Source organism: Etheostoma spectabile, chromosome 2 (genome assembly GCF_008692095.1).
Source record: "Etheostoma spectabile isolate EspeVRDwgs_2016 chromosome 2, UIUC_Espe_1.0, whole genome shotgun sequence".
NCBI classification, from domain to species: Eukaryota; Metazoa; Chordata; class Actinopteri; order Perciformes; family Percidae; genus Etheostoma; species Etheostoma spectabile.
The window spans coordinates 15,963,807-15,989,548 of NC_045734.1; the positions used below are offsets into that span (position 1 = coordinate 15,963,807).

The window sequence follows — 25,742 nt, forward strand, 5'->3', positions numbered from 1 at the left end:
TTGCTAACACTGTGCTTACACACAAAACAACCAAAACAGAAATACACACTAATATGTACACAATATATACATATTCTAAACAGAAACAACATAGAGGCATGGTTTTAAACATTCAGTAGGGGTCAACTTTGACATAGAAGCTTAAAGCAATAGTTAAAAATATATTGAGAGAAAAAAAAAAAAAAAAAAAAAGCTTTCTTGCCATGTTAATTGAAAATAAAAGATAAATAACTAGGCCTACAGCCAGTTCACTTCACTGAGCATTAAGACTGGAAACAAGGGGAAACAGTTAGCCTGGTTTTGTCCAAAAATAACAAAAGGGACTTTTTCTTGACGGAGCTGTAACTTCCTGAAGATTTCACTGCTTGACAACCCTGTAAATCCCATAAACCACAACTTGTCATTTTTACACTTTGGTTTTTGTACCATTATTCAAACCATATGCATTTATGCTTCTTAGTGAGCTTCAGAGGTGATGGTAGGTGGATGTTTTACCTTTAGACAGAGCCAAGCCAGCAGTTTCCCCTTTCCATTCATTTTGAATTGGAGTAGTGCATTTAGGCAGCGGAGTAGTGTTGTCGCAAGTGGGAGACGTTTTTCCTACATTTAAACAACACGACCAGAGGGATTTTAACAGTTCCTAGAGCATAACATTCCTAGAACCCTTTTTCTTCTGACTGGACCAATTTGGGGATTATTAGGTTCCTCTGTCCACAGTTCCTTAACTCTTTCATTGCCTACTTCAGGGAAGAGGCTTTTTCCGCATACGGTTAAATGGCTGCGTCATAGGCTAATAAAAGTTCAGTTCCTATTCATACTTGGCCAGTGTGAATGCAAATGGAAAAAACGTTTTGTGGGAAGAGTTCTTATACTGTTTAGAAGTGGACTGATCTTATAACCACTTGGTACAAAAGAGGTTGTCACTCCTCATCCATCTCTAGTAAGACTGTTTTTTCACCCCACGTTTGAGTGTGGCCACTCAGTAAAACTACACTTGACTTCTGACACGGTCAGTCAACATGTCAAACTAGTTTTGATCGAGCATAACCTAATGTGACCCATTTCCTAAACTCTCTGCAGAATGTGTGCATTTCTCAAGATGCCAAACCATTCCTTAAATTTTCGTACGGTTGTATTGAAAAAACAAATCCTGTATGTTTGGTATTCCGCATATGTGTATGCATACATTTGAGTATGCATACACACCAAATTACCAGACAGAAGCCCCAGCTTCACTGACCTGTGTGGGAAGTAGTTTGTGGTAATTTGATCAATTGTAATTTTCTTTGGGGTGAAAACCTAAGGCACAGCTAAAGAGACCCTAGGTCACTTCACCTGGTATTGTGTTATACAGTGAACATCCTGCTGAAGTTCTTTTTCGGACATCTTCCCAATACTGATGTGTTGTACCTCTCTCATGGAACACTGGTTATATGTAAAACCTGCAGTTATCTTTCTCAAACATTGTTGCTGTATGTTCCACATAAAGTGCAGCAAAGCAAGTCAGTCTGACTCCATTATGCTCAGTCCACAAGGCCCAAGTGTTCATGTAAACAATACTGCCTCCCACTTTTTGTGAGTGCCACTTCCTGCTGTAAAACCTAGTGGCTGCAAGGTTAGGAACGCACACAGACACCCTTTTACATGGTCCTTTAAACAGCTTTTATTGGTGGTTGAACAAGTGATGTCTGAAGCCTGAAAGGATGAAGAGGAGATATGTTCAGTATAGAAAAGTGAAGCTTATTTTTACATGAGCTACACATTAGTACTGCTTACCAGATCATTATCATTATAACCAACTTTAAATCGTCTTCCATGTAGTAACTGAAAATGGATCAGTCTTAATAAATAATTCAGAACTTTCATTACTAAATGATTTCCCTGCTGTCATGTGGAACTGCATCTACTGCTGGCTCTCAGGCTGTTTTCAGTTGCAATTAAGGCTTAGACATGGGTGTTCTCATTCTTCCAAAGTTTATAAGGGCGTTGTGGGTGATTTGAGAACAGAGTGCACTTTTTTTATTACCTTCACTGGCCAAAGCATCCTTCGAAACATGGCCCATCCTTTGGTGAGCATATTTCAGTCGAACACATGAAGTAGATCTAAAAGGAAGGCAAGAGTAGAAAAGGGTTGGATGTAGTGTCCAGGCTCAAGGGTGTGCAGCGTACTATGAATAACAGCTGCTGCCAAAGGGGAAGCTTGTTTAAAGCAACAGTGAGACATTATTGGAACTCAAGCCTTTTTGTTTTCTTGATAAAAGTTAGAAGATTGATACCACTTTCGTATCTATTACATATGAAACTAGGGCCAACAGCTGGTTACCTAAGCTTAGCATAAAGACTGGAAACAGCTAGCCTGGCTCTGTCCACAGGTCACAAAAAAAAACCCTACCAGAACATTATAAACCCATATGCTAAGCTAAACTAATAAAAGTGAATAACCGTATGTCCTAAAATGTCAAACTATTCATTTAAATATTTCTTCCCCGAATTTCCCTAAAGGGATGAATAAAGTATCCATCTTAACATTGCTATAAATGGTTTTCAATGACATGTCCTGATGTAACTCTTCGACTTGTAGTTCTAGTCTCAACACCAACATAGACATGAATACTCCTTCAAAATATCTTCCAAAAAAAATTAATACAGTTAGATGTCTATAACCGTTATTCATAGAACTCAAGGGTCTCTGCTTATCTTACCTCCTCATCCGGGTCCTTCAACTCACTATCCGGAAGGAACTGGAAGGTGCTGATGGTGAAGCGGCGGGCCTGAGGGGAGGGCGACCGGGGATCAGATACCACAGCCTGCTGCAAGTCTGGGTCCAAGGGGTTGGGACATCTATGGATTATGTGATTGAATTATTAAGCCAATTTGATAACAGGACAATAAGGAAGAAAAAAAAAAAACGAAAAAAAAAAAACTTCCCTTTAGGCCTGCATGATACGGGGAAAAATAAGAAATCACAATTTTTTAAGCTTAGAATTGATATCACAATTCTCTGCCACCATTCTTTTCTCACCAAGTGTAATGTTTCTTGCACACATGAACCATTACAACAACAACAAAATTGGCAGTGCCAAACTGATTTTTTTTGGCACAAAGCCTGTAAACCGAGGCTTCAATGAAGAGAAGGGAGAGCACTGCAGCACTTAGGAATACTTTAAAACCTATTTTATCTAGTCTATGTTTAAAACTCAGAAAAAAGTAGTAGCGTTAGTGATGCAGTTGGCTGGTAAAATTAAATGAGAATTGAAGAGAATACTTTTTTTTTTAAATATAGCCAGAAGCAGCGATTCACAGGTTAAAACCTTTTCTAAATAGCAACTTTAAAATAATTTCACACATGTGGTCCAACGTCGTTATAAAACATAACCTGCAAGCTTGATGCATTGATGACTCACTGAAAATGTGGTGGCAATCGTAGATATTGTGTAGGTGGTGATCGAAAAAATATGTTTTCCAAAATAAATTCAAAATAGCGGAAGAATTTTCTAGGTGGACCTTAATGATCCTTGAGGCTTTTTTTGTAGAGCACATTAAGTTGCACATGTGTGATAAATTTCAAGTCAATCAAACTTACTAACTTTCAAAGTTTGCATTTTGAAGCCTTAATCACAGTGCCACCATGTGGCAGATTGGATTCATATTTCTATAGAAGCACATGCACACCTTTTCCAGTTATTCCCCCAAGTTTCATGTTTCTATCTTACAGGAATTTGAGCCGGCGAGGCAGACAACAAATAACTAAATGACAAACAGAAGGGTTGTACCGCTTTGCGGTTTGAAACCTGAAACCTGAAATAAAAGTTATTTAAAAATTAAATTGTGAACCGGGTGAATCGAGATTGCAATTTTATAACGATTAATCCTGCAGGCCTACTTCTCGTCAATTTCCCTGTTATCGCCTCTCAGTAAAAATGTGATATTTATGTGAAGTAAATCTCCATTTTGGTTCCTTCCACAGTAAGCCCCTCAATGATTTTGTTGTTGAGGTTTTTCTTCACACAAGAGATGTTTCAACATACCCGTTGTAAAGCAGCTGCCACACAACCTTTCCAGAGCGGGGGTAGGCCACGCAGAAGTGCACCAACAGTACCAAAGTGGGATCCGGGGCATTGAGCAGCCGCACTTCCAGGTAGAGGGGTTTCCCCAGAAGCATCTGCAGTGGCTGGTGATACTGAGGGTAGTAGCTGCTGTACTGGGCGTCTGACGTGTGTTGGAATAGAAAGGTTATTTCTTAAACCCATTTCACACCCTGATCAGGATGTGTTTTGAGCATTCATACGGTGTTTTCCCCACACAGACCAATTTGTGGCAGTGCGGCATACAATCAACACTGGCCGCCAAACGTTTTGTTTCCTTATTTTTTATTTCTTTAAAAACTATTTAAAACACTTTTGTTCAGCTGCATTTACTTTTCCTGCTCTCCTCCGTCCCTGTCCACACCCACACCCAGTCTGTCTCCCTGAAGACAGTGTTACCAGTGATTTTTCAGACCCCCTTTGTAATTTTTTCACAAAAGCAACAAATCTGGAGACTTTCTGTAGAAAAGAGCAACTTTCTGTAAAAAATAAAAAGTTGCCAGTATCATCCAGTGAGCTCACAAGGCACTTCTGTCCTGTGGCCACCAAAATAGTCACCTCTCTCTGAATCGGTATTGTGAGGAGCCGCCCTTGCCCTACCCTCTTCTCCTCATGTGGGGCAGAACTGCGCACAGTGCGCAGGCAGGTAGAAAGGGGAGAAGGGACAGGGTGCGGAGTAGGTAGGAGAACCAGCAGGATGCAAAGGGAGAAAGACGCCACTGAGCTGCCTGGCACTGGTCAAGCCAGCCTTCTTTAACAATTCTTTATTGATCTTTCTACCTCCCTTTGTAGGATTTATTTTTTTTACTTCAAATATAGGCTAAGTAATAATTAAAAGGTAAAATAAATTCCTGTGTTGAATTTGTGATTTGGCTAAAGATTTCTATTTCTTTCAATCTATCTTGCTGACAACCACTAAGCTTCATGCAAATGATTGCGTATGACGTTGTCCCCCCCCCACCACCACAATCTGCTTTCTAATCTGTGGGAAACAATGATTCATACGGTGCTTAAACACTGGATATATTAAGATTTGTCATTCAATTATCAGTTTCCCTCTGGATTGGCATACATTTGTGTCCAGAGACACAACAACAAGAAAATAAGTTATTAATTATGCAGTAGTAGTTATTGTTATGTTTATTGTAAGAAAACTACCTACCTTTGGCAATCCTAAGCTGGACTCCAAAAATCCCCTTGGTCTGAACTTCAGGTCCCAGGGTTGGAGTTTTAACCAAGTAGCTCACACTCAGAACACTGCCTGGCAGAAACCTGCACTCCACCAACAACCTGAGAATGAGACAATGTGGTCATGCAAATCTATACAGGATGCTTCTGTTTGTTGTTGCTTTTATCGACTGTTGAAAAATAAAATGGGTAAAAGACAGGTAGGATTCTCTGTGCTGGAATCAAACCAGGAACATTGTAATCATGGTACCATGGACCAGTGGAGTAGCTGGTGAAAATAGGAGTTTTTAGCAGCTAACCACAAACAGCACACAGTCAAGATGAAACCCCTAAAGCTATAATGCATTGTTTCTGTTTCCCCATGAGGAATTCTAAGTAATGACACCAACACTGTCAGCACATCTACATGATACAGCCTTCTACGACCCCACCCCTCCTCCACACAGTTGCTAGTATGTAAGGAAGACATGGAGGATTAAAAAAACCTGGACTCTTCAGAAGAGGTAATTAGGTTTACTCGACCTTCTGCGCGGGAAAGTCACCGGACAACAATCTTCTAAACATAGCCACACTGAGAAATAGTAGAGTTTTGTGGAGCTGATTTGGCAATGGCTCGAATGGCAATTATCAAAAAGTTACGCACTAAAGCTTTAATCTGAAAGGGTAACTTTTTCTCTGATAATAAAAAGCAACATGCTCTGACCTGACAGGAGAATCCCTTGTGATGGTGCCATAGTTGAGGCTGATTGACTGAACCTTGTTGATGACTTCCACCATGTAGATGACGGTTTTCCCTGCTGTCTGTCAGGATAGAATGTGACATCCAATTTATTATATGGACATTAGTAAATACTAAATGGTCCAGGATCTGTGGTTGACTCAAACTGGTCAGTTGAGGCGAAACAGGAAATAAATCAGTTCATTGTTTATTTTGGTATGACTTTAACAATTGTTTTCGTTTGTTGCATTTAGTGCAGTTTACCACTCTGCGTGTCCCACAGCCATCCATAGGGATCTTGAACAAGGCATAGTCGGAAGTCACTCTCTGAGGTTTGCAGGCGGAGTTGCCGGCAGTGACAAGCAGGGCAGGAGAAAGAGGGGGCTCCGTGAGGGAGGCCGGCACGGAGAAGACAAAGTGCCGATCAATAGTGCACTCTGGAGGACATAAACACACACAGTTATGTAAAAGGTCAGATGAACAAAAGGTCAGACATCTCAGGAGGCAATAATACATAATGAGACCCAAGGTATCTTGTACCCTTTTCTCGTTCTGTGTCACTGCTAGCTTGAATCATGCTATGCTGAACCTGAATATACCTCTTTACTCATCCAGCAGCTGTAGCGCTTATATTTTTGTAACCAAAAACAGCTTAACTGTACTCAGCCAAGTGGTGTGAAAATGCCAATAGGGATTTAAACTGCAGCTCACCATCCATGGGGTAGTAGCAGGCAGGGGGGTGCTTGCTAAAGCAGCAACCCATGGAGAGGCACTGTGGCTGGGATACAGAGCCGGGTCTACAGGGGAGACGCTGTTCGCTGGGAAGGTTGCACTCTGAGGGACAGCACGATAAATGTCAGCCACATCAGTTAAAATAACTCTGAATGGCCAGGAGAAAACACCCTTCAGCAAATTGAATAGTCTTTCAGGAGGTGTAAACATAAAATCCATTTACCTTGCCCAGACCCTGAGACGACAACTGGACAGGATAACTGAGCCTCCCGTCCACCACTTACTGTCATGTAGATGACAGTGATGATGTACATTTTACCCTTTTAGAAAAATGTTTTTTATACAAGAGTTAATGTTTACAGCAAATGGTCAATTATACAAAAGGGCATGTGCTCAGTGTGAAATCTGGGTCAATACTTGCCTGCACACTCATGTGGCAGCGTGAGTGCAACTGGAGACTCAAACGAATTTTGCCCTCTTTGCCTTGTCTTGCAGAATACCCACAGTGCTCTGGGGCATCCTGGAGGTTCATCTGGTTCCCTTTAATGTCTGAAAAATGCAATAAGTTGTAGACTTTAATTGCACAGTTACAGCCCTCGGCATGGCAAGGCACAGAGCTTAAGTGCGGCCCAGTCAAAACAAAAACTAAGTCCCGCCCCAACCCCATTTAACTGTACACCAGTTTGAAGGAACCAACCCACCAACCCACCCACACACCTTCAACCACAATTCCAGAGATGGGACCAGAGGGGAGCTCCACATTCATCTGATGGGAGGTGCAGAATACTTTGGGCTTTGGGACAACAGACAGGCTGGACTTAGCAGTCCTGGGTGAAGTAGGGTACGCTGCTGGGGTAACTGGTGCAGAAGTTTCAGGGGTAGTTTCATACGGGCATTGCAGGTCCAGAGTTTTATACTGCGCCATAGAAAGGTCCCAAAACCTCAGAGCTAAGGAAATGGTCTTGGGAGTCTAAAGAGGAAGATCAATAAAGTCAGTATGAACCACCACGGATGGTTTCCAGCTACTGTGTTTAAAATAGAGTCTGCAAGTTGAGCTCACAAAAACTCACCAGTTGGGTTGCAAAGAACAAACTCCACCAGTACAGATGCATGCAGAACAAATGCTGCATGTTGTCCATATGGGTTGAATCCTAAAATATGAGCTGCTGACTGGGAAAAACTGCTTGTCTGTTCTATTTACAAGCAGGACTGTCAAATCGCTGCAGTGACAACCCAAGTGGTACAAACCACCAGCAATTCAAAATAATTTAGTACTTTGTGGTAGCATTGTATTGGACTGCATTAAGGCATTTTGAGTATTTTATAAAACAAACAATATAATCTAAAAAAAAGTGTCCAGGAACTTTTGTTACTCTATATCCTGATATAAAAAGGCACAGACAATGACCGTTCCATGAGAACTTTAAATGTAAATGAGTGTTCCAACAAGTTCACCCTGTCATCAGATAATTAAACTACATCAAAGAAACAATCTTATAATTTATTTAAGGGACACGATTAAAGTAAAGCAATTATATAAAGATGACACATTTGCAGGCAGTGACAAGGCATTATGGAAGATCTCACCCGTGACTGGCTGTGGCAGGCAGGCAACGGAGAGTGAAGGAGTACCCCAGAGCCCTCAGCCATCTGCAGCATGTACCAACAAAGTGGAGACACCCTGGAGATGTACAGCCATGTCTTCATTTGGTCTGATGTTAGAAACAAGGATTGTTAGCTCTTTGATATTAATATCAAAGATCTATAACAATTAATATACTTTGTTTTAGAATTAAAACCTGATCTAGGCTCAGTAAGAGACCTGGTACTTTGATCTGCTGTTGGAGGACCATGATTATCTGTGTAAAATTGCATCACAGTCCACCAAATACTTGAGATATGTATTTCAGTCTGGACCAAATTGTGCTGGACTGACTGGATAATTGGCTCTCTTTGAAAATCATAAAACGCCACATTTCTTACTAACACAAAGTGTTCTAATGTTTACCAAAACACTGACCTCTGACCTGGATTGAGTCTGGGTGAGCAAAAGGCAGAAAGACAACCATTTTCCCCATCAGACACTGGAGATAGGAGACCTGTGGAGTGGGTGCAGCTGTGGTAGAAGCTGTAGAACTTGTGGAGGTAGGAGGTGTAGTGGTCATTGTTGGTTCAGTCTCTGTATACTGGGGCACAGGAGGGTAAGGTGGGTAGAGAGAATGGTAATAGGGGTAAGGGTTGTATCTACAAATGGCATGAGTATCAGTGGGACGGGTCGCTGGTGAAGCCGCTGGTTCCTGAGGAGAAGTCTGAAATTTCTCTTTGGCAGGCAGTGGAGGGAAGTAAATGGGTTTTTGGGGATAAAACTGTCTGAAGGGATAGCTGGGACTGTCAGATTGTTTGAAAATCATTGGCCTAGTGGTAGTCGTGGTAGTAGGAGGTGGCGGAGGGGACGATGGGACAAAAATATGAGCGGGCCAAGTGGGCTGGTCAGGTTGTGAGCCAGGATAGAAGAACTGGTGAAGCTGGGAGTTTTGGAATCCAGGATAGGGGTAGTGGGGGTAGTCAGGAAGTTGAGCAATCTGCTCCTGGGATGGAGTTTGAGTAGGGAAAGGAAGGGAGGTGGGTGCAGGGCTGACCGGATCTGGAGTATAGGGAAACTGGGAGTTACTAGGAGACAGAGGATGAGAAGGAATGAAGAGAAACGGAGGATTGACTGGACAGGAGAGGATGTATTCCTGATCATCTAATTTAAGATGAAGATGAAGATCATCCTGAAAAAAAGCATCACATGAAATATTATGGTACAAGCCAGCAGCCCACAATAGTAACCCATTTAAGTTGAATAACTTACGTTGATAGTGATACAAGGAGCACCGTAGGAGATGAAGAAGGCCAGCTCCCCAGATTGTGAGGGGAGGCGGTACGCACAGTCCGCAGATACAAACACAGCCCAACCTCCATTCACTGTACAGCAGATTACACGTTTTTCTAAGTCTCCTTCAGTTGATAAAGGCTCAGGGATATAGATACCACTGAGGTATTTATTTAAGGGAATTTAAGAACTTTGAGTTTACATACATTCTGCAGTTAAAAACATTTTTACGCAGATTACATACAGTTTTTTTTTTTTTTTTTTTTTTTTTTAAGTTATTTTTTCGGGGTTTTTTCCCTTTATTAGACAGACAAAGATGTGTGAAAGGGGGAGAGAGAGAGGGGGAGTGACATGCAGCAAAGGGGCCACAGGCCGGATTCGAACCAGAGCCCGCTGCGTCGAGGAGCAAGCCTCTGTATATGGGCACCCGCTTTACCCACTGAGCTATCTGGGTGCCCACATACAGTTTTTACAGTCTCAGGATTTTTAAATGTGACTACTTTTAGGTCAAAAAAATAAAAGATCAGAACCAATTTTATTCCTGGCGTGTCTGTGGCGAGGGATTTAAAACTGCATTAATGTTGGAAAATAAAAAGTAACTATTTTTTACCAATCCATAATTTCCTTAGCCTGACAAGCCAGACCCACATCAACATGTTGGGTCTGGGAACTCCGCATTGGCAGGGCTCAATCCGAGGGGCAGGATAAACAGTTGTCTTTCAAATTCCCTCAGCACGCAACAGGATAGCGCTAGAGCAACACTAGTTGATAGATTAAACTTTTGCTGTATCCGGTAGGCAAAACTTCAAACACATCTTCCTTTATTAAGAAGGAGTTCAGTGCCGCCGTTCTTTTTCTGAAAAGAAACTCCAAGTCTTCCACAGTCACAACCAAAGCCAATTCAGAAGACAGATATTCGCCAGCAGTAGCGGCCATCTTCTGTAGATGGCCGCAGGGAATTCACGCAGAACTGTCGCAACTCTGCCGTCATTACGTTAAGCCCGCCAACCGACTCTATACACGATGTTATTGGCCTTACTCGAGTATGGTTTTTCCAGCTTGCAAGCCAACGGAGAGTTGCTAGACTGACTGATTATTCTGGTGGTGATATACTGAATTTTTTGTGTTGGCCTCAAAGTAGTCACATTTAAGAACACAGATTCTAAATATACAGTGTCAAAAGATAATGCAATTAGTATGACAAAAATAAAAAAGTGTATCAATGAAGCAATGTATAACTGTAGAATTTGAATACTGGTTACGCCACTGGTATAATTTAAATTTTAAATATTGTTGGGCCCACCAGTACGGTTAACCCTGATTTTTAACCAAAAAGACCACAGCAGTAAATTTAAATAAGTTTAAATTGATCTGAGGGACAAATGAACTTATGGAGCCACAGACAGAGATTTCAGCATACATGTAACATTCCAAGCCTGATCCACCTCTGAAACAAAGGGAAGCATGTCTCCTCAGACAAGAGGAGAAAAAGACTATTTTGCAGCAGCACCCAGCAAGTCACATGAAGGTGTTACTGCACAAATGACCAAATCAGCAGGAGGTCCTGGATTCCTCTTGGAACAAGGGACCCCGAAAACAACATAGGGCCGGGGCCTATAAAACATGCTGACACACAAAAACCTCTACACACCCCTTTGACTTTGGTTGAAACAGGTCAGCACTTGAGCTCGTGCTAAAACTTACATTTTTGGAACAAAGTGGATTTAATTTTGATGTAGGAAGCATCGCAGACCTCTGAAAACACGCACTGGTATTTTCATACCTACAGGAGAAGGAAACAATGTTTTTCTTCTCACAAGCCGACTAGCTTTTCTCCTGCTGCTTTTGAGAAGGAAATATTTCTTCCTTGTTCTGCTGACGAGCAGAACCGGACCAGTTTTGTTACTGTGGAAAATCTATGGACAGACAGACTGAACACACGAAAGTAAGAAGGCTTCATAGTGTTTCTGGCAGAGAAACAGGTGTGTTTATTAATGTAATAACTGCAAATTGTATTATGACATTAATGTGATCTGATTAATAAGTGCTATTGCTGCACGTGTGAGTTAATCTGATTGGACCGCCAAGTCCAGTTTTGCTGTGAAGGTATCATTTGATCACGATACTTGTTAATGTTGTGTTGAAACTAGCTTCGTTAAAACTAATTGCTACCTTGCTAAACCCCGTTCACAGAGTTAAATTACTGTACTGAATGAGGGTGATCACTGTCAGAACCTCGAAGATCAAGATTCTTTTTTCCTCTCTAAATGCGTGCGCACACCCGCACACCCACACCCCCCCACCACACACAACACCCACCCCCCCCCCACACCCCCCCCCCCACACACACACCCCCCCACACACACACACACACACACACCACACACACACACACACACACACACACACACACACACACACACACACACACACCACACACACACACACCCACACACACACACACACACACACACAAACACACACACACACACACACACACCACACACACCACACACACACACACACACCCCCCCACCCCCACACCCCCACCCCCACCCCACATACCTACCTTCTGGCTGAAGAGAGCTTCAAAGCTCAGGCTTTGTCACCCCCCACCCCCCCCCCCCTTTTCAACACGCACGCTGCCTGTTTATCTGCTGTTTTGCTTTGTAAAAAGGGTATATAGGTTTTGATGATTGAAGGATTATTGATTAGTTTGAAGCTCTCAAAGCTGAACTACACAAAACGGCTTGGCTTAGACAGAGAAACCAAGCCAGGCGTGATGAGATGATTCAGCTAGAGGAGAGCTGTGAAAATCTGTGTGCACAGCTCTAGCGTGCCAACAAAGAACTGAGTTCTACTCTCCTCCCCTCTGGTCTTCTCACAAACAGAGATCATTCTCTTTCCGCACCATCTCACTTGAGAAAACACTCTTCCTCAGGAGGAGAGATCACCACTCCCCTGCCAAAAAGGGGGAGGAGTTTCTTGCAACAGAGAAACACAGGTAGAATCAGCATTTGGTCCACTGACAAACGGTGCAAGCCACAAAGCTCGCCAGCCTGCTTTGATCAGACTCCATCCCCACCGCCAAAGGGAGGAGCCGTCTTCAACGGATTGACAATGATTCTTATGTTTGAACGGACCCCGCCGGCTCCAAAAACATGATCGAGATCAATAGATCGAGCTTTGGGTACACGATACACTCCGACCACGACGAAGTGTCCGGTTTGACTTGACGGAACGGGTAAGCATGCCAACATTGTCGCATGTCCCAAAATCACATGATTCTGCCTTTGACCCAGAGTCTGATCCTCCCACCACATCCAACGGCACCCTGACCACAGGGAGTCCAGCCGACTTGGATAAAACTACTTGGCCCCCCTCGGATCCTCCAGTCATTTCATCTACTCAGAGGCCATGGCTAGCAGCCTAGTGAACTCCAGTAGTGAGGCGTCAGCTCTGGTCACATTTGAGTTAAAGAGCCTCCATCGGCTTGTTTGCTGGACACAGGTGCTCCGCCCTTCAAGGAGACACCCCAGCTAATTTCGGATTGCAACAACTTTCTTCCAGAAGAAACCAGATCTCCACCCTGTAAAAGGGAAGATTACTGCCAAAACCTGTGCAGTAAAAGTGGATTGAAAAGGTCATCCACCACAATGGATACTTTGTGTAGCTCAAAGCCACACTCTGCCCCCCCAGGAAAGGGCAAAGGAGCTCCCAATGACTTGGGCAACACATGTCAATACCCAAAACAAGGTCTGTATCCAGCAGAACTTTCAGACTCCTCAAAAAGGGACCGGACACTGGTTCCTCATTAGCAGACCCAGACCTGCTCATTCTGTGTAATTGAAAGGGGCATGTTCAAAATAATAGCAGTGTTGTGCCAAAATTATTTAAAATGCCTCCAAATGGCATCAAAAGCCTGAATGATGTGGAAAAACTTTTTACAATTCAAATGGATTGAAGAATAGCCAAAATGGCAAATTCTCAACCAATGATCAGTTGGGCTCATTTATCGCATACCAGGGATCGTGGATCAGTTTCAATACATCAAAATACTTGAAGGTCATGTTGCCTTATGCTGAAGAGGAAATGCCTTTGAAATGGGTCTTTCAACAAGACAATGACCCAAAACACACCAGTAAGCAAGCAAAGCCTTGGTTCCAGATGAACAAGATTGATGTTAGGGAGTAGCCAGCCCAATCCCCGGACCTCAATCCCATAGAACACTTGTGGGGTGACATCATAAATGCGGTTTCTGAGGCAAAACCCAGTAATGCAGAGGAATTGTGGAATGTAGTTTAATCGTCCTGGGCTGGAATACCTGTTCACAGGTACCAGAAGTTGATCAACTCCATGCAACACAGATGTGAAGCAGTTCTCAGAAATAATGGTTATGCAACTAAATATCAGTGCAGTGATTCAAAGTAAAGCAAACCCTTGATACATTTCAGTTTATACAGTAAATGTTTGAGTTTGTAAAGAAAAATACTATTTTTCTGAACAGCCTAATATTCTTTTTTCTTCACTTTCTGTAAAAGGTATAACACAAACGTGATCAATTTTTGTCAGGTTTTGATTTGGAGCTGAATGTGCAATGTCCCCAATGCATTAACATACATGCACCAGTCCACATGTATATGCAAACAATCACAATGTACATACACTTGCTAACAATTCTTTTCAGGAGTGGACCCAATAACCTAACTACTTGACTTTTCTATTTTTCTTCAATTTGTTTCACTATACTTTTGGTTCATATTGTTTTGAAACAGCAGCAATGACTGTAAAAGGGTTAAAGCATTGCTTGATCATTATTCAAAAGATTGTGTTTTGTTTAAACATTTTGCGTTTAGCTACACTTAGAAGTCATCTAACCAGATGTTGCCTTGCTGTCTACCCAGACACTAAAACACTGAACTTTGGGAACTGTTTCCCATTCTCAGGAATGCATAGACTGTCAGTTTTAACCCTTTCTCCCATTAACTGGACGGTCCTTGGTTGCTCCAGAGATTGGGACTCAACCGCTCTTCAGAGCAAAAAGGGGGACTGTTGGGCCCACCAATATTCTTCACATAAATATGGATTTCCAAATACAAATGTATTATGAACAAAAATAAAAAGATTCATGTTGTGGATTCTATTACAAAAATAAAATATAGTACAAGAGTATAGCACAAATAATTTCAGCAACAACTCAGCATTAATCCCCTAATAACGCAAAAGGTACCTATGGCTTTTAGTATTTGTACGTCCTGCTCCTGCCCATGTATCTGCACGGCCATGCCATATGTGGAGCAGAAGACTGAGGGGACAGACTGAGAATAAGAGGGGACAGGAGTTGACATCTGCACCGGACAGGAGATATTCAGTGGGCTGCCCCGCCACAACAGGGGCAGCACATACCTTCCATTCTGACAGAAAGAAAAACAAGAGGGAGATGATCAGTGCAAACAGGAATAACTATGAGTGGAGATACAATGCAGGTGCTGCTGCTGCCGGTACCTCCTGTTTAATGTAACATGCATCATAAGACACAATCATCTCAAGGTCCCTCCATGACGTCCTCATTGAGTAACCACAGTAAGGAGGTAACTGGAACAGGGAGATGGGCGAGGCTCCCTCTGTAAAGAGAAAATGCTCAGCCAATTTTAGTGCTGAATCAAATGATTAAACGATCAATCACAATCAGTCAATCCACAGACAATTTCAAACAATTTTGATAACTGATTGATGGTTTAAGTATTTATCAAGCTTACCAATACCAAATATTATCTTCTAAAATGTGAGGACTTGCTTATTTCCTAGTATTGATGATTATTATTAAATCAGTGTATTTTGAATAACTGAGTTTTAGACAGCTAGATGCAAAAAAACAGCAATTTTAGGGACTTTCATCTTGTGCTCTGGGAAATTGGGATTTTTAATTTTCTGACACTTTACAGCATAAACAATCCAAAAAATTGGTTTAATAGAAAATAAGGGTTGCTACAGCCCAAGCAGACTTAAGTATAGGGTTGTGACGGTTTACTGTTTTTCTTATTGCTGTGACAAAGCAACACATCACAGTGGCATGGCGGTTGACCACAACCCCATTACAAGACTAGCTTTAATTAGAGCGAGAACGGCAGAGTGCCTTAAGAGACGTCAGAGCCTGTGTGGTCGTGCAAGGAAAACAAGCGGTAACGGAGAGTAGCTTGTGAGTGCCGCTGTGAGGAAAAGCGAGGGGAAAAAGAGATAGCATAGATGATGTAAAGAGAGTTAAAAGTGAACAATAAAACAACAAGCTTGAGCTAAAGTGAATGCCGTTAACCTCGAAGTTAAACATTATCTTAACCCTTAGCACAGTGCTACCATTTTGTCTCAATTTTAGAGTCTTTACTGTGTTTTACTGTTATTTACGGCCACTCTGTTCTCTCCTCACCGTTGATTTAATTCACAGACCGTTCAGAAAGCTCCATTATCAATAAAATACACACAAAAAAAAAAAGTTTGCCGACAATGCCGAGGGCAGACGCTTTGCAGCACAGTGGCCTTAGCAGCTGAGCCAAAAAAGCAGAGAGGGCAACTTGGCAGTCCGCTAACTTGTTGCTCTCTAATATAACTAGTGCTGTCAGTAAAACGCAAACCAATTTTAACGGCATTAATTGAAAAATAAAATAAAATGAGATTAGTGTTTTTTTTTTTTTTTACATGGGTACGTAACGTTAGAAAACTACAACACCACACCGGATCTAGTTAGACCAGAAACAAAATAACAGACACGCCGTCCACATTTGTTTGAGCTTGCGAGCCGGCCAAAGAGTAGTAACATTAGGTTTTGAGAGGATGGCGAGCCCGAGACACCGAAATGGAACACTTCAGTAAGCTATATGCCAATGCATTACCAGTGCAATGGTAAACACTGCAGCGTTACCGTTAATGTGTCCACTTCAGCCCAGCTCAATGGACTGTCCATCCTCATGTTCAAAGCTGACGTGACGAGCAACTTAAGTTTTTTTTTCCTCTCCATAAACTCTTGAATGTAGGATCGAAGACAGTCGAAGATAACTACCCAATGATTATTGCTTTCATCTGTAACTTCAACGAGTAAAAAGCTAAAAAATAAATGAAAAATATGCGGTGATGATGTCGTCATCGCCACGTTAGTGGCATGTCACAGCCGTAAGAAAGTAAATTATAAGTTTCCACCAAAATGTCTATCGTTTCATGTAAATTTTAAATTAACTGTATAACAAACCTTTTGCTGCTGCCGTAAATATGTTCTCCAGCATTAAATAGGGGGCAAAACAGGCTCATGCATGTTAAACCTTATGTAAACATGCATGTCATTAACTCTCCTTGCTATGTAAAATGAAGGTCTTTAGTTTGCACCAAAACTGTGTGCTCATCACATACAGATTGCAAGAAAAAAAAAAGAAGACATTGTTTGCAACAAGATGTCCTTCACTCCATTTGCATATTACACCTCAGCCTGTTAAACAACATTCAAACAGCACCAGTTCAAACAATATTTCCAACTTAATAATAAGTAGTATACATCTTACCTCTGTCCACAAACAGGTGTGTGAATCCCTCTCCAGAGGCAGTGACGCTCATGATACTATTATGACACTGCACCACGGGCCCCGTAGCCAGCCACTCAGAGAAATGTGGACGGGAGTCCAGTGATGGAACCATAATCTTCCCCTGGACTCCATGAAAACCTAAGGATATTTATATATTATAAAATAAAATTTAAAAAAAAGGGATTTGGTTGGTTAAACTGTTCCATGTTAAAGCATTCCTGCATAGTGGTGGAAAAATTAAAATATTTTAGTTAAGTAAAATCAGCAACACCACAGTACAAAAATTGGCCTGACATTTCTCCAGAAAAGTTCAGCAGTCAAAATGTACATAATACTGCTGTAGGTAGTCAGGTTGGAGCCAATTGTCTACTTCATATACTTTTGGTAGCTTAATATCTAGCAATGAACTATTTTTTATAAACTGATCATGTTTGTATGTAAAATCTTATTCTGCAAAGAACTCATAAAGTCATAATAGACCCACAATGCAACTCGACTACCTACGGTAGGGAGACTTCCTAGATTCAGGGGTGTTCTTTAACGGTCTATGGTGTTATGCTGTTTTATACGGTAAATGGTTATGGTAGTAAGCGGCTAATGTAGCTGCTAGCCTCAACCAGAGATCACGCTACACAGGGGTCTTATAAAGTCACTATTTTTTCAACTCACACCAACAGATTATTTTTCATTTTCATACTGTCAGTCTTTAGCTCCAACCGACGCCGACTCAAGTGACATATTGTACTGGCGGTTAGCTAGTCAGATAGCTATTTAGGTAATTTATCAACTTTTGCCCTCTGGAGCCACAAAAGGTATAACGTACCATGCAGTACTCTACAACACCATACAAACATAAAGTAGCTCTAACCTGCAAAATCTGCTTGATATCCATCTTTAGAGTCTGAAGCCGAGGACCTTGGTTCCGTTCTGATATTGCCAACAATCCAGGACAAGTGGTTATCGAGTGTCGGTGAACGATATGGGATTGGCTCTGCGGGAAAGGTAGCAGATTCCGGCCGAAGCTCCGGGAGACCCCGCTGGGTAGATTTTCGCAGACTCGGGGCCTGGATAACCTGTCCCTGCTGGGCGTCGTTGTCGTGTTTAATCCTTTCCCATTCGGTAGCGGTTGCCTCTTGAACTTTATAGGAAGTTAAACCTTTCTCCCATTGTCCTAAACTTAACGAATGGCTAATTTGAAACGTGTGAAAACAAAAGATTACAACAAATAAAAACGAAGTTATTTTATCTCTTTTCTGTTTGCAAGACATTGCTGGATTCTGCCCACTTGCACACACGTGCACACCTGCACATGAGGGTGATTAATTAGGAGTCATCAACAATTGACCAATGAAAAAGCTACACAGGTGGTGAGTCTGAATGCGATGTACTCAGATCCTTTACTTGAGTAAAAGTACTAATACTATACTGTGAAAATACTGCTACAAGTTAAAGTGAAAATTGTATGTTCATGTAAAAGTATGTAGCCTAAGTATAATCAGGAAAGTGAATTATTTAAGTAAAAATACTTAATGCATATTATATATTATATCATGAGATTGTTGCATTCGTGTACAAGCAGGATTACTGTTAGTTGGTTGTTGAGTTCATTTTGAACTATTAATTTATTATTTTCATTATGGACAATCTGCAGATTATGTTCTACATTAATCAATAGTTAGAAAGGCTGTCACAATTCCCCAGAGCCCAAAGTGGCACCTTCACAATGTTTGTTTTGTCCAACCAACAGTCCAAACCTCAGCATTATTAAAAAATAATGACAAAGGAAAAGCAGGAACTCTTCACATTTTTAAATGAAAAAGAACTTCTAACTTTTGTCAAAATAGTTTCAAATTTCTTGAAGGTCAATCGATTGATCAACTTTCAGCTGTACTTGGGCATTTTCATGTGTTTTGTATATAGAAGTATAGAAGTATGAACTGACCTGCCATTAAAAAACTCAATTAAAGTAAATGTACCTGAATTTGTAGTTAAGAATACTTGAGTAATTGCATATAGTTACATTTTATCACTGACTTAACCCAACTTTGAGCACATCTTTTGGATATCACATGGCCTGATGATGTCCAGATGAATGCATATGAAAAACATGATGAACTTTTCAGACATGTCTAACTTAAGGTAATGTTTTATTTCTACAGACCGTGATTTTCTACAGTTGTATTAAGTTAAATAATTACAAACTTCAGAAAGTTGTCAACTTCATAAGCAGTCAAATCTTGTGGGACCTATTGCTTTGTCAAGCTGGTATTGCTTATTACTTTTACTACTGTATGTCAGTACATCTGTAGACCATACTGTACATGCTCTGTAGTTTAGTTTTATGAACATATTCTATCATATAATCTGATACCATGAATCCCAAGAAACAAACACACAAAATATATTTTATTTAAATCAGCATACACTTCTGAATCTGTCCTCTTTCATTTATAAACAATGTCCATTTGGTATTCCCCAAGTTGGTGAGAAGAGGTAAGAATATTCTGAATCCTTGACATATTAGGGTTTGTACAAGGAGAAGGTGGCTGCTTGGATATAGAGTTTAGTCATAGGTCAGTGGCTCCCAACCTTCGTAGCTTGTGACCCCTTAAACCAGGGGTCTCAAACTCAATTTACTTGGGGGCCGCTGCAAGTAGAGTCTGGGTTTGGCTGGGCCGCATCAAGTATTCCAAAAAACCCCTCTATTTCCTCAAAAAAAAGGCGCGGAACTGCCGGTTCTTTAAACCCCTAGATCTGATATGGTTGGTGCATTTCACAACAACAGACATCACTTTGTCAAACCTCAGGCATTTGCCGCAAAGGGTACTTAGCTAGCTTGACAACGGTTACGCCGCTGTCAGGAGACTACTACAGCCCATAAGTGACATGCGCAATGACAAAAAGTTTCAGAACGCGCGGGCCGCACTAACACTTAACTTTGATGTCAAGAAGGGGGCCACAAAATATCATCCCGCGGGCCGCAATTGGCCCCCGGGCCGCGAGTTTGAGACCCATGCCTTAAACAAAGCAATGTCTAATTACGACCCCTCATTGCAGATGTTAACCAGTCGTGACTTGTGACCATTTCAATCAAAGAGTGAATCATTTTTAGGAGTCCTGATGAAATAATATTATCAAGAAGTTCACAAAAAGATTAGAGGTAAGTCTGAAAAAAAGCATTACATTACATGGAGCTGATGCTTTTATCCAAAGCGAGCAACTAGGGGTCAAGTGTCTTGCTCAAGGACACATTGGTTGCATACATTTTTGTAGAAGAAAAACAAATTGTGCTTTCTTTTTCTGTTGTACATCTCTAGATTTATCTTACAAACACATACCTAAAATTTTTATAAACGTGGCAGTTGTAGACCAACATGTTCTACAGTCCCTGACAAAAGTCTTGTCGCTTATCTATTTTGTAGAAACACCTGCTATTAACCTGACTTTTAATTAATCAGTTGGTGTAAGAAATAGCTCATATGAAAAGCTAAAACCCTCCCAAATGATGTTCAATGCACTGAAATAAATTAGTTTCACTGAAACAAGCTTTATTATTTAAACAAGACAGAAAGGTCAAATTTTGGCAAGACAAAAGTTTTGTCGCCTATACAGAAATTGAACAAATTTACTGCAAATACTAAAATTGTCAGCAAATTAAATAGTGGTGCTGTGAGATTCAAATTTAATCTCTTGTATGACTTCCATGAGCTTGAAGAACTGCATCCATGCGGTTTGGCAAGGATTCATAAAATGTATTGATAAGGTATCAGGAATAGCTAGGAAAGCAGTCTTGCATGCCTCCCAGAGTTCATCAATATTCTTCTATTTTGGTTTGGTCTTCCATGCTTCCTCTTTCATCCTACCCCACATATGCTCAATGATGTTTCATGTCTGGTGACTGGGCCGGCCAATCCTGGAGCACTTGATCTTCTTCGCCTTGAGGAACTTTGAAGTGAGAGAGGAAGTATGCGATGGAGCACCATCCTGCTGGAGAATTTGGCCTCTTTTATGGTTGGGAATATAAGAGGTAGCTAGATTTCTTGGTATTTGAGACTATTGATGTTGCCTCCCACCCTGCAGATCTTTCGCACACCCCTACTGGATGTTACCCCAACCATGATTTTTCCGCCACCACACTTAACTGTTTTCTGGGTGAATCTTGGATCCACCGGGCTCCAGTAGGTCTCCTGCAATATTTGCGGCAACTGTGGTGTAATTCAACAGAAGATTCATCTGAAAAATCCACTTTCTTCCACTTCTCCAGCGTCCATCCTTTTAGCAGGCTGTGGGCCTTGGAAAATGCCACACGGTTTTTCAATTGTCTTTTGTTTAGTGCTGGCTTCTGGGTACTGATTCGACCATGGAGGCCATTTCAAGACAGAATCCGACAAACCGTTCAGGTTGACACAGGGACTTCAGGTGACTAGGTCTCGTGGAGCTCTGCTGCAGTGGAAAATGGGCTGGCCTTGGATTTTCAAGCCAACAAACGGTCCTCTCGAGCAGTTGTCTTGCGGGGTCTGCCTGACCTGGGCTTGTCAAAAACTTCTCCAGTGTCTTCAAATGTTTTTATAATCCTCTGTACTTGACGCTGAGACACATTGAAGGTGTCTGCCACATCAGCAGTGGATCTGGTCTTCAGCCTCTTGATAATCAAAACTTTAGTCTCAGGGTGAATCTTAGGCCTGTTTGCAGAGGTCTAGTTGCAGTTAATGTAAAGGTCTAGTGTACTGGGGTTGTTTTTATACACACCTGAGACCTAATTGATCCATTATTAGTCACAGGTGAAGCTCATATGACAAGGCGACAACACTTATGTCTTTGCAAAAATTGACTCTATGGGCTATACCAAGCTGTGAATATTAGAATACTTTTTGACAGTTTCATTTTGCACTGAAACATTATTACAAAAGCTGTTGGGATTAAAATGAGCCATTTCTTGTAAATGAATCTTGATTAGAATAATTTCAGCGGCACTTCAGGTCAATTTGTACACAAGCGACAAGACTTTGTCAGTGACTGTATATAAGATAGAGGAATGAAAGGTAAAGGAATAGTTATTCAGATATGAGTCATGAGTTGGAGGGAAAATGTGACTGTGTGTTTCTTAGTTATTGTGTCGCTGCATGCAGATTTGCAAAAGGCTGTATCAGGATGGACCGACTGTAAGCCTGAGGGTCCAGAGGGAACAAGAGTCTCTGGAATTATCTGGAGCTCAGACTTTTGGAACCTAAACCCTTCTGTGACGGCTTGTGATAATTGAGTGTCTGTTATGGCAATGCCTGGTGACAGTTCAAAAGAATTGTGCAGAGTTGGACTGAGATGCAGGAGACAGGGATTTGTTATGGGAAGATGTGTGCTGCGCAACAACTTCAACACATAGGCTATTGCTGCATGCAACCTCTGCGAGTGTACAGCCATGCTAGTGGCTTTGTGAGCGGTTTTTTTTTTTTAGCTAAATGCTATTATTATCAGTTCACATACTTACAATGACATTGTTGATGCCAAGCAGTATAATTGTGTTTGAGCATGCTACCATTTGCTGATTAGCACTAACACAAGTACAGCTTAGGCTGCTGCTGTCATCAGTTTTGAAGGTCATGGTCATAAACCAAAGTATTGGACTGACTGAAATTTAGACAAGATGATGGCGCTCAGGGGCATAGCACAAAATTCTGGGCCCTGTAGAAAGGCATTCTCTATGGCCCCTCCCATCATCCACAGGTACTCATTCTAGCATTTTTTAGGCCCTCCTCACATGAGAGCCCTGGGTACTAATCCAGTTTCCCACCCCCAGTCTGACACCTCTGTGGCATTAGATGAAAGTCTGAGAATTAGGAAAACATAAATGTCAGAAAAGAATTTCATGGAAATCTGTCATCTGTCTACTGTTTAACAGTATTTAGTCTTGACCAAAGTGGTGGCAAAACAAACCTACATTGCCATCCCTAGACCCAGGCCACAACATGGCAACAAATGTAATATAAGCCTCTTCAGGAAGGTGTAAAAAATGTGGATTTTCATTTTACAGCCTGTAAGAACCAACAGAGTTATAATGAAATTATGTGCAGCATTTATTCCTGAAGGTTTTACTATTTTCAGGCCTTTGAAGCAGCAGCTCCTTTAGTATAATGTCTTTGAAATGGTCACCTACTGCACAATGGTGTTTAGATTGTACTTACTGTGGAGGCCCACATTTTGTGACGGGAATAGAAAAACTCCAGTGACTCAGATGTGCATATGAGGAGAACCAATACTGCTAAGCACCCACTCACCATTCACTGTGAGGCTATGACAAACCATCGGGGTCAGATATAATAGTTTCAATTTTTACTTCTGTTCAGAGTACTGTCAGAGAAAATACTTCCACTGTCCATTCCTACACCCTGAGACAATAATAAGGCTCTCAAAATGATTTCTATCTCAGCAATCCTATAATGAAAACGGAGACTTACACTATATGCTCAATCAGTGCCCAGTCGATAACTTGTGAGAAATGTATTTACTCTAAATGAGATATTAGGTTTCAAGGTTCTGATTCACAGATTGTTAGACTTTAACTTAACCTAGCCACAGTTTGGGCCTCTCTTGTGTAGCACCATTACATTCATTCACAAAGCTAAGCTCACTTTTTCTGAAAAATGATTACCAGGCAATCTTTAAAACATTTACTGCTGTCCTGAAGGTATTTCCAGAATTCTGAAAGTCTTTTGACAATGTGGTAAAAAAATATTATTTGTTCTCCCCAAAGTTGTGCCTTTTGACCAAGGGTGGAAAGTAGTGGATTTACTCAAGTAAGTACTTGCGTTACATGCTCTTGAGTATTTTCATTTTGTGTTCTCTTTTTGCTTCTATAGCATTGATCCATAATAAAAGTTATTAATCACAGCTCTTATGAGTAACTGGCTCCACATTGAGCAGCTACAACAGTAGAATTCTGCTTACACGTAAATCACAGTATTAACAATCTAAAAATGTTAATATAAGTCACAGGACCTTATACTGCATTTTGTCCTTTTACTTTGATACATTTTGCTGATTATACTTACAAACCTTTATTCAAGCAACATTCTGAATCCAGGACTTTTACTTATAAAAGTAATAGTTGGTTTGGTACTTTTACTTAGTAAAGGATCTAAATTCTTCTTCCGCCATGGCTGTTACCTAATAATCAAATATTGTAGTTGGAACTACATATCTCTTTGCTAATTTTGTGCAACATGAACCATAATTTAAAAATGTATTATATTTAATATTGTTATATATTGATGTCCAATATTAGATATGTTCACACACATAATATGTTATATTGGCATGTGTTTTACAAAAAGAACAAAGACATTAGTTTCTGGCTACCTGGATAGAGGAGGAAGTTGAGAGGTTTAGTAAGTGAGATTCTGGAAATACCTTCTGAACAGCTGTACGATGATCTGAGTGGGAAAGTCTCAGTATAATTCCTAATCCTGACATGGTTCTAGGTTACTGAGTGAATCTGTATTGTCACACAACTGAGGGAGTTACTGTAGTTGAGCGAAGGAAGCTATTATGATCTATCCTCATCCCCACGAGGAGGATAAAGCAACCATTGTAGTTTTGGGTTCGGACTTCCTCCGTCCATGGTGGTCTTCACTGAGAGACCACAGTCTGAGGGAATATAAACAGAGGCAACATGAGCTGGGCTTTAAATGATACATGAATGTTCTTTTACTCTTTTTATATTCTGCTTCTTTCGAAATAAGAAGAACCATAACTGCTCAAGCTTTCTCCCATCTGAGGCTGGTGATAAAAGCTTTCCTGATATCCACTGCTGTGGCCAGGTTGGCTCAGTGGTAGAGCAGGCGCACGTATACTGAGAGGTTTATCCTCGACGCAGAGGTCCAGTGTTCGGTCTAACCTGTGACGATTTCCTGCATGCCTTCACCCTCTCTCTCCCCCTTTATCACTTAACTGTCCTGTCAAAAAAAATAAAGATATCTACTGCCACCTAATAACAACCATTATTTGACTGCAGTCATAATAAAACCTGACTGTATCATTAAAAGATATATGACTGTCTTTATCCATCCGTGTTTCTGGAACTGCAATTGATAAGGTAAGTCATTTTTCTTATTCACTCCAACCCTTTTGTGTTCCCATTTGACAGGGCCAGTGTCCAGAGGAGAAACTAAATCCCTATGTCAACTTATAGTTCATAATGACAGAAATTTATAATAATGTGTATTATATAAATTACTTTTACAATAGAAGCTCAGACAACGCATGTGTTATTAAACCACTTGAAAAGTATTTAAAATATATATATTTTGCCACCCAACGTGTCACACTGAAATGGATTATTATTAGAGCTCATGTAAGGCACAATGAATGGGTCTATCTACATTGGTATATACTGTATGTACATGTGTGCAATAAAACAGTAAGACTAGTTTAACATTTTATGGCACAGCAGATTTGCAAAACTTGTTCTGAATATTTACTTGTGATGCAACCACTTATTGGAGTTAAGTCCTTGATATCTGTTAATTTCCAACCTCTTCTGTGTATGTATTTTATGTATTTTATTTTATGTTTTGGATGTC

The 25,742-nt window shown here is 40.9% G+C and overlaps 1 protein-coding gene across 5 annotated transcripts; it reads right to left on the reverse strand.

Moving 5' to 3' along the window:
* Window positions 1-344: 344 nt before the first annotated feature.
* LOC116706396 (uncharacterized) lies at window positions 345-18,527 on the reverse strand. Of its 5 annotated transcripts, none has more exons than XM_032543223.1 (18): window positions 18,035-18,526; window positions 17,146-17,304; window positions 15,104-15,222; window positions 14,829-15,012; window positions 9,578-9,690; window positions 8,744-9,497; window positions 8,311-8,435; window positions 7,441-7,693; window positions 7,145-7,272; window positions 6,947-7,043; window positions 6,703-6,825; window positions 6,256-6,428; window positions 5,977-6,074; window positions 5,248-5,375; window positions 4,029-4,209; window positions 2,703-2,841; window positions 2,027-2,103; window positions 345-374 (listed from the first exon to the last, which is right to left on the reverse strand). In XM_032543223.1, exons 1-17 carry the CDS (start codon window positions 18,432-18,434, stop codon window positions 2,029-2,031), a joined length of 3,249 nt encoding a protein of 1,082 aa, XP_032399114.1. In that variant the 5' UTR covers window positions 18,435-18,526; the 3' UTR covers window positions 345-374; window positions 2,027-2,028. The 5 variants fall into 5 exon arrangements, 4 of the variants coding, with proteins under 4 accessions (XP_032399114.1, XP_032399120.1, XP_032399107.1 ...); XM_032543229.1 differs by lacking the exon at window positions 345-374 and adding an exon at window positions 1,674-1,695; XM_032543216.1 differs by lacking the exon at window positions 345-374 and adding an exon at window positions 1,781-1,824.
* Window positions 18,528-25,742: the final 7,215 nt, after the last annotated feature.

Coding starts and splice junctions, on each gene's coding strand:
- LOC116706396 (XM_032543223.1), bottom strand. CDS start 18,434: ATGTCTTGCAAACAGAAAAGAGATAAAATAACTTCGTTTTTATTTGTT. Junction 6,429..6,702: donor CTGCTACTACCCCATGGATG/GTGAGCTGCAGT, acceptor TATGTCCTCCAG/AGTGCACTATTGATCGGCAC. Junction 4,210..5,247: donor CCAGCTTAGGATTGCCAAAG/GTAGGTAGTTTT, acceptor AACACACGTCAG/ACGCCCAGTACAGCAGCTAC.